Source organism: Molossus molossus, unplaced genomic scaffold (genome assembly GCF_014108415.1).
Source record: "Molossus molossus isolate mMolMol1 unplaced genomic scaffold, mMolMol1.p scaffold_m16_p_13, whole genome shotgun sequence".
NCBI lineage: Eukaryota > Metazoa > Chordata > Mammalia > Chiroptera > Molossidae > Molossus > Molossus molossus.
Window position 1 is genome coordinate 87,071,479 of NW_023425348.1, and position 9,841 is coordinate 87,081,319.

The 9,841-nt window shown below is 39.2% G+C and overlaps 1 protein-coding gene across 1 annotated transcript; it reads left to right on the top strand.

Moving 5' to 3' along the window:
• Positions 1–1,372: 1,372 nt before the first annotated feature.
• Positions 1,373–9,467, top strand: LOC118627512 (membrane-spanning 4-domains subfamily A member 5-like). The gene is made up of 5 exons (XM_036257688.1): positions 1,373–1,525; positions 4,548–4,676; positions 6,988–7,044; positions 8,015–8,167; positions 9,357–9,467. Exons 1-5 carry the CDS (start codon positions 1,373–1,375, stop codon positions 9,465–9,467), a joined length of 603 nt encoding a protein of 200 aa, XP_036113581.1.
• Positions 9,468–9,841: the final 374 nt, after the last annotated feature.

Genomic DNA, 9,841 nt, shown 5'->3' on the forward strand with positions numbered 1-9,841 from the left:
CTGAATAATACTAATAATTCCTCTTTTTGCTTCCACTAGATTGGCACATTTGCATGGTGCTCAGATAATGGCTTTAACTTTCAGTATACACACTCAGGTGTTCAGGAAATATATATTAGCACTTTTTAAATCAAATTCTTTGAGAATCCAACTCACATAGTCATTCCTGCCCATTCAGCCCCACACCCATACAACCCACATACACATGCACAGTAATACACAAGGGTTCTGGGCTCTTAAATAGTGCCAAGTCATTGGAGAGATGATTCCTATCATCGCTGACAAGGTCACAACATTTACCCCTGAAAACTCATTGTCCCACTTCACATTGACCTTATGTGTCCTATGAACTTGATGCTTCTATAGCATACTTGGAACAGAGGGCTTCCCCCCTATTATTGTATAGACACAATTCTTCCCTCTCACATTACAGATGTCTTCCCTCTCTCATTCATGTTTTTTCCACATGACAGTACAGATCCCTCCTATGAAGATATGGCGTCTATTTCCTTACTCCTCGAATCTGGATTGTCTATGCAGTTTGCTTAGGTCAATGGGACACCAGCACAAATGATTTAGCAGAGGTTTAAAGAACATTTGTGAATCATTGGAGAACCAAGTGTCTGTCAACTGCCAGTTACATGACTGAGGCCATACATACTAAATCATCTAGCTTTAGGCACTTGACCCGTTGACCACAGGTGTATGAGACAACCTGGCAGAGTAGCGCTGAGCAGAACAAGAACGGTAAAACTACCCATATGAGCCGGAGGATTGTAAGCAAAATCAAATGGTGGTTGGTTGAAGTCCCTAAGTTTTGAGGTCATTTGTTTACAGCTAAAGCTAATTAAATCAGAGAGCAAAAATAAAAAATAAATAAATAAACACAAAAGTGACAGCCTAAATAAATATTGTGTCTACTTTAAATAAAAGCTAATTAATTTTATGGCCTGAAGGGTTTTGCCCTTTACATGCCTAAAATAGAACTAAAATAAATGTTCACAATACTCTTTATTGGGGAACTGAAATGTTTTTATAGATCATCTAGTCCAACCTGATTAAAGTTCATTTAAGGAAGCTGAAACCAAGAGAGGGGGATGTGACTTTCCCAAGGTCACACTGAGTTCCTGACTGAACTAGGACTACCAATCAGGTCCTCTATCTCCCAGTCCTGGGCCTTTTATTCACTCACCTTCTTGAGATCCTGACGAGTCCTGAGATTCCATGATTTTGTGACTCTATGGTTCTAGAATTCCAAAACAAAGCACAATAACGCCAGTGTCCCAGACAGCCTTGGGACAGGATAAGAGCATGGTCTAGACTGAAGTACCAACTAAATAATTTTACACTTCAAAATATCAACTACACCATCATGGATTCAAGCACTTCACACAATCCTGTGTTTATAATATTTCCTCCAGAGGTCACTGTTTCCGAATTTCACTCAATGAAAAATACAACCACAGACTATGAGTCTACCATGCCCTTTCCAAAATTACTTACTACAAAAATAAAAATCTTTGGGGTAAGTAAGATTTGCCTCAATGTAAATGCTACAGAACGTGTGTTGTAAACTTATCATTTGTGTTTCCCCCAATTCATATTTGAAACCATAATCCCAATGAGATGGTGTCTGGAGGTGGGGACTTTGGGAGATAATTAGTTCATTTAAATGTGGAGCCTTCGTGAATGGCATTAATGTCCTTATAAGAAGGGGTTAGAGAATTCGCTAGGTTTCTTTGTGAGGATACAACAAAGAAGTCTACAGTTTGCAAGCCAGAAGAGGGTCTTTACCAGAATCTGATCATTCTGGCACCCTGATCTCAGACTTTCAGCCTTCAGTACTGTGAGAAATAAACGTATGTTGTTTACAAGCCGCCCAGTATATGGTACTTTGTTACAGCAGCCCGAGCTGACTAGGACAGAAATTGGCACTAAGAAGTTGGGGGCTGTTATGGTAAATATCTTTTTTTTTCTTAATGCATCTTTATTGTTGAAAGTATTACAGATGTCTCCCCTTTTTTCCATTGACCCCTTTCTCCCTGCTCCCTCCCCCTACTCTTGCCTTCACCACACTATTGTCTGTGTCCATTGGTTATGCATGTTTGCATTTAAGTTCTTTGGTTTTCTGGCTCCCCTCCCCCCTTTCCTCTGAAGTTAAGTCAATCTGTTCCCTGCCTCCATGGTTTTTTTGGGGGGTTTTTTTTTTTTATCCTCACCCGAGGATATTTTTCCATTTTTTTTGTACAGATAGAGTGGGAGGGAGAGAGAGGAAGGGAGAGAGAGAGAGAAACATCGATGTGAAGGGACACATCGAGTGGTTGCCACCCGCACGACCAACCAGGGCCGGGGACAAACTGCAACCTAAGTACGTGCCCTTAGCAGGAACCGAACCCGGGTCTCTCCGGACCGCAGGCCGACGCTCTAACCGCTGAGCCAAACTGGCCAGGGCCCTGCCTCCATGTTTTATGCTAAGCGAAATAAGCCAGCCAGAGAAAGACAAATATCGCATGACCTCACTTATGTGTAGAATCTAATGAACAACTGACTCTCTCTCTCTCTCTCTCTCTCTCTCTCTCTCTCTCTCTATATATATATATATATATATATATATATATATATAATATTTTAAAATGTGGAAGCAGCTTTTGTAACTGGGCAATGGGTAGAAGCCAGAAGAGTTTTGAGGTGCATGCTAGAAGAAGTTGGGATTGTCCTCAAGGAACTCATAAAGACAATTTTAGTGAGAGCTCAGAAAGTAAGGAGGAAAGCTGTAGAGAGAAAGGCTACACCTTCTCTGGATAATACTCAAATTATCCAGAACAAAATAATGGTAGATATTTGGATGATAAAGGTCACTCTGATAAGGTCTCAGATGAAAATGAGGAATATGTTATTGGAAAATGGAGAAAAACATAAATTCTTTTTGTAAAGTGGCCAAGAACTTGGCTGCGCTGTGTTTGTGTTCTAAGGTTCTATGGAAGGTAAAATTGTGAGCCATGGAGTTGAATAGTTAGCTGAGAAGATGTCTACATAAAGTGTTAAATAAGTAGCTTTTTTCCTTCTGACTGCTTACAGTAAAATGCAAGAAGAGAGAAATGACTTGAATTACTAAGCAAAAAGTAATTAGAACTTAAAGATTTAGAAACTTCTCAACCTATCCATACTGTAAAAACGGAGAGTTTGGGGAAGAGAACACAAGGGGTGGCCAAGGGGCCATTTGATCAGGAGATTAGTGTGGACATGAACCAAGGACTTAATCAGTTACCTAAGCAGGCAAATTATCTATCTGAACTGAAGGGAAGGGGGTCATGAAGGAGTAAAGGAAGGCTGTCAGACTTCTTGGATTTTACAGGCTGGGACAGTAGAGCTATTGGGCTGTGAATGTGCGCTCTTTTTCAAGACGAGAAGAACTCCAAAGGTGATTCAAAGATCATCAAGGCTACTACCCGAGTTTCAACAGACCAGGGAGGAGTGATCCAAACCCATGGGGATGGGAGCCTTGTGGACCTGACCTCTGTCCAGTGGAGCTGGAGGGACAAGACCACTACCTTAGTGGGTCTTGAAGGCAAGACCACCATCCCAGTGGATCCAGAGAGCAGAGCACCGAGCTAAAAAGGATTATGCTTAAGCCTGGAGACCTAATGGAATTTGCATCGTTAGATTTGAACTTGCTTGGAATGCTCATCTCTTTCTTCTCTCCTATTTCTGTCTTTTGTTGTTGTTATGGTAGGAATATTAAAACTCAACTCTCATAGCAACTTTCAAGTTTACAATACAGTTTGTTAACTATAGTCACCATGCTGTACCTTAGATCCTGGAACTTATAACTGAAAGTTTGTTCCATTTGACCAACATCTCCCCATTGCCCCCAACCCCTCAGCCCCTAACAACCACCTTTCTACTCTCTGTTTCTATGATTTCAATATTTTTTAGACTACACATATAAAGATTGTACAGTACTTGTCTCTCTCTGACTTACTACACTTAGCATAACTCCTTCAAGGTTTATCTATGCTGTTACAAATGTCAGGATTTTCTTCTTTTTATGTTGAATAATATTTCATTTTCTTTATCCATTCACCTATCAGTAGACACTTAGGTTGTTTCCATGTCTTACCTATTGTGAATAATACTGATTTTTCTTGGAGATAGTGGTTGTATTTCCTTTGGATATATACCCAGCAGTGGGAAAGCTGGATCATATGGTAGTTCTCTTTTGAATTTTAACCTGGGGATTCTATTCAGTAAGTATAGGATTAGGCCTGATAATCTGCATCTCTAATTCTCAGGTGAACCTAAGGCTGCCAATCCATGGACTATATTTTCAGAAACATTGATTTAGATCATTTTCTTTATTACCAAATACCAGGTAGAGGGATCCCAAATTACCTGGGTGCATTATAAACAAAGTTTTACTATCCTTACCTTATTAATAAAAGAGGATAATTGCCAAACCTTTTATCAAAAGGAGATCTTCTAAATTTTGGAAAGGGGAACGCGCCATTTTGCTCTTTTCTTACCATGTCTTTTTGTTCTATTTACAGACTATCCAGATTCTGCTTGGGGTGATGAACTTTTCTTTTGGAGTAATTTTCCTTTTCACCTTTGAAAAACCATATCCAAGGTTCCCCTTTATATTTGTTACAGGATATCCATTCTGGAGCTCCATTTTGGTGAGTATAGTCAATCAAGTTCAATATGAAGCCATGCCAACAGGAATATTAGAGAATTCTTAATTATAAAATGAACTACATTCTCTGTATGATAGGTTTGAAACATTGAAATAAAAATAAACCTTGTTGAAATTATTTTCCATCAGAGTTACTGATATTCCATCTTCAGGTCTTGAAGTTCCTTTGGAAATATTTCTTTGGGTCTTTAGGTTATTTGTCCACTCATTCATTCAAAATGAGTCACCATCTATGCCAGATGCATAGAAGAGGGCAATCAGGATCCAAAGGCTATTAATACATGGGCCTTTATTATGCAAAACAGCATGGAGATGTCTCCAAAAATTAAAACTAGAACTGTCATATGATCCAGCAATTTTTCTTCTGGGTATATACTCAAAGGAAATAAAAACACTATGTCAAAGAGATATCTATATCCCTATGTTCATAGCAGCATCATTTACAATAAGTAAGACATGGAAAAAAGCTAAGTGTTCTTCTATAGACAAATGGATAAAGAAGTTTACACACACACATGAAAATTCTGTCATAAAAAATAAGGCTATCCTGCCACTGTGACAGCAAGATGAAACTTGAGAGCATTATGCTAAGTAAAATAAGTCAGATAGAGAAGAAAAGTACAGTATGATCTCATTTATATGTAAAATCAAAGCAGGTGGGAGGTAGTAAAGGTTAAAGGGACAAATATATGGTGATGGAAGAAGATTTGTACTTGGATGGTGGGCGCACAATGCAATACACAAGTGATGTGTCATAAAATTGAAACCTTTATAATTTTATTAACCTATATCACCCCAACATATTTAATTAAAAAAAAAGAAAGAAAGAAAGAAAAAGAGATCAGATTTGAGGTTACCAGAGGCAGCGAGGAGGGCAGTTTCAAAAGGCATAAACTTCAAGTTATAAAATTTAAAAGGGATGAATGTATAACCCTGTACATGATGACTATAGTTAACACTGCTGGATGATATACATGCAATTTTTTTTATTTAAAAAAAAATTTTTTTTTATCCTCACCCGAGGACATTTTTTCCATTTTTTGTTCAGATAGAGTGGGAGGGAGAGAGAGGAAGAGAGAGAGAGAAACATCGACGTGAAGGGACACATCGAGTGGCTGCCACCCACACGACCAACCAGGGCCGGGGACAAACTGCAACTGAGGTACGCGCCCTTAGCGGGAACCGAACCTGGGTCTCTCTGTACTGCAGGCCGACGCTCCAACCACTGAGCCAAACTGGCCAGGGCTACATGCAATTTTTAAGAGAGCAGATCCTAAGAATGCTTATCACAAGGAAAAACATATTTTCTCTTTTTTTTCTTTCTTTTCCCTTTTTGTTTTATGTCTATATGAGATGGTGGATGCTAACTAAAGTTATTGTGATGATCATTTTATGATATACATAAGTTAAATCATTATGCTACACACCCTAAACTTAAACAGTGAGGTATGCCAATTATGTCTCAATAAAACTGGGGGAAAACAAAACTAACCAAACAATAATAGTAACACATGAAAAAAATTACCACATGGTTTGAGGAATGGTGACAGAGGACACACAAGCTGCCTTTACAGGAAAGGTACCTATAAAACAGACGGGAAATTGCCCAGAGACATTTCCAGCTTGACCTCATCTTAAAGAACACTAATCAGATGAAGACCCATGCAGAGGGAGGGGGTGGGGGATGACTAGGTGTAAGGGGTAGGATATCTTGCTGTATGCCAAGGGAGAAGCATGTAAAACATGAGAGAAAAGCTTAAGGTATGAGAGAACCCCTTCTATTCTGAGAACTGTAAGAATTCAGTGTAGAGAGTAGGAGGGGAGGGATGAGGCTGAAATCTAAAAATGGTTGTACTGTGATCAGATTTGAAGTTTCTACTAGACAATGATGCTACCACTAAGACTCATCCACGGAAATTCTTGAGATTTGTACAGAAGTTCCAGATTATTAGCTGCAACTCTGCAGCTAATATGATTTGACACCATTATGCCATGATGTCAAAGCTGAGTCTGCAACAGTTACAAAAGGAAGATGGATGAAAAGACTAAAGCCCAGTAAAGTTAAAAAAAAAAAAAAAAATCTCGTAGTCAAATAAATAGTTAAGGCTACAGCAAATTTCTAGTCCAATATTTTATCCACTATTCATTTATGGACAACCCATAGGAGGCATCACACCCTTCTCACTGCCCTGAGGATTGTGTGAAGTACCGAGGAGGGTCTGGGAAGATGTGTAGAAGTCTATTCTGTGAGAACTCTTTGCGTCCATCACTAAGATATGTATTCTTTTTAACAGTTCATTTATTCTGGAGCCTGCCTAGTTGCATTGGAAAGAAGATGCACAGAAACTCTGGTGAGTTGTATTTCCCCTTTATTAAAAATGTATTTATAACTTTAAAATAATTCATTCAAGCTTTGAAAAGAAATTTGGAAAGTCATTAAACTACTATAATTCTACAAACTGTCAATTACTTATAACAATCAATGTTGTTTTCTTCCTTTTTTTCCCCCCCATAGAATCATAAAACACTAGTGTCAAAAGCGAGTTTTCTAGGTCATCCAGCTTAATTGTGATTTTATATATAAAGACACCGAGGCATAGAATAAACGTCTTGTCCAAGCTCCTCAGCCAAATGGCAGAATGGGTCTCACTCTTCCAGTGGCTCACTCATTCTTTCTCTAAGTGTTTCTGCATGCCAGACACTTTGACTGGCAGTAGTTTGACACTCAAATGATAGGCACACTATGTAGATGACATGATTAAACCTGATAAGCAGAATCAGAAAGTAAATAAGTGTTCATGGAAGCAAAATTTTAACTTACAGATAAACTCTAAGTAGAATATTTTTACTTTTCTCAAAGAATCAAAGCTATAAGATATTAATACGCCAATAAATTATTTTCAGCAAAGAATACCAGCTGTAGGTTTGTAGTTTTAGGAAGGAATAAAAATTGCAACTATATATGTATTTAAACAGAGTCGTGAAACAAAAAAGTAAATAGGTAATGACTTTGGCCAGAGTATCAAAATGTAACGTGGCTACCCCTAAGAACTCTGTCCAATGTGTACCCCTCCTCCTCAATGAAATGGGATTAAAATTCGGCACAGATTATGGGGGGATGGAAGGGTGACTGAAAGTTCACTGCATACCCTCATTCTGTAGATGAGGGCCTGAAGCCCAAAGAGGTGAAGGGACACTCAGAAGAGGGCTGCTTCATGGCATTGTGACCAAAATCCTGCTCTCCAGTCTCCCCGCCACACTGTTCTGTCTATAGACTCAGACAAGGCCTGGTAACTGTGTTATGTTCTCCTTGTCTTCCAGATGAAGATGAGCCGAACAATGAACTGCTTTAGTGTTCTCGCAGCAGCAGCTGGGATCATTCTCCTTGTATTTGGCTTCAGTTTGGATCAAGACTACCTTTGTGGCTATTCTGGACAAGTTAGTCAGTGCAAGGCTGTCAACACCTTATTCATTGTAAGTATGCTGCATTTTTAGGGTGAGGAGTCATGTGTTCAATCATATAGCTTTACTAGGACCTAACAGCTCCATCCAAATAATGTTACAGACAAATGCAGTTTTTTACTCACAGACTTGTACAGAAATCATAGTATCTAATAGACAGTCTACCAGGCATTGTAGAATAGAAAACTAAACATATTATAACCCTCAACTTTAGGAATTGACAGATGAGTAGAGGAAATAAAACATGTACATCAACATGAACGTAACATTAAAAAAAAAAGTGATATACTAAAAGAAAAAATAGCTATAGCATGGTAGTAGTTGTAGCCCTCACGATGTACAGTAGAATCGTGAGTGAAATGTTTTTATGGTTTCATTTTTAATATATAAACTGGGCATCTGATAAAACATGATAGATTGAAAACAGGCATTTATTTCTGCTCTTTTCAAAATCCCACCAGAATTAGTGTAAAGGCACGTAAAAGATATAAATCTACATGGAGATAAAAAAAAAAAAATAGCCAATAAGGCTCATCAAAAATTGCTGAAAAAACTGAAAACGAATCCCCTGAAGAAAGGGCGTTCCTGACAGAAGTAACATATTTCATACGGCAGATTCTAAGGAACACTGAGCCTTTGGATAAAGTAAGACCACAGAAAACAGGGGAAAGAAAAGAAAAGTGATTCATTTTGGTAACAGTAAACCGGGATCTGTGAATCGACCCTCCTCTGAAAACAAATGCTACATTTTTTAAAAAAAAAAGCAACCACAAAACTTTTAAAACAACTTAAAAGTCCCGAAGAGCTGCAAAGTCACCTGAAACTCCTAGATCCAATTTTTAGGCAAAAGCCTAACCTGAAATCTGGCAGTGGAAGGGCCAAAGGGAAGCAAAGGTACTGACACGTCAAGGCCGTTTGCCAGTGTGGCCCGTTTGGAATCTGACTCCAGTCTAAGTGCAGTGAGAGAGGGAGAACCCAAGACCCGTGCGGTCTTGTGCTCTGCCGGGCTATGCTGTGTGGCACTGCGGGAAATAGCTGTGTACTGTAATGAGCCTCCACTAACTTGCTTTGAAAGCATGAGGTGCACTTGAGATGTGGGGGAGCTTTCTTACCTGGGCATTGCCACCTCACTGTCATCTAAAAAAAACCCTTTATTGTGCTAATACCATGACTCTTCTTTTTTTTTCTTCTTCTATTGCAGGGGATCTTGATTCTGTTGATAGCCTTCAGCACTATTGAACTACTCATTGCTATGTCTTTCTCGATTTTGAGTAGATCCTTTGACTGCTGTGATTGTGAGGAATGGTGTTGAAAAGCACCGTGAGAATAAAGAAGTGTGATAATATCACAGAGAGATAAAGTATATTTGTGAGGAAAAGGAATTTAGACTCTTCAGGCCGGCAACTCTTGGAAGCAAAGGGGAGGGACTCAGGGGAGCAGGGCTGAGGAAGATTTTGGCTGATAAAACCCATCCTGCCTCTTTGCAATGCCATCTCTTCCTCTCCCCAAATCACTTGGTGTCACCTCCTTCGCCAGTCATGTGCTCACTGAACTAGAGAACAGCTGTGTGTTGTTGCCACTGTAACAGAGAGAAATGAACCAAAGCCCAGGGTGTGCAGTGACAAGTCCTGCTGATTTCTCCAAGAGGCTCTGCCTATTGGCTCCTACTCCATTGTTGTGTAGACA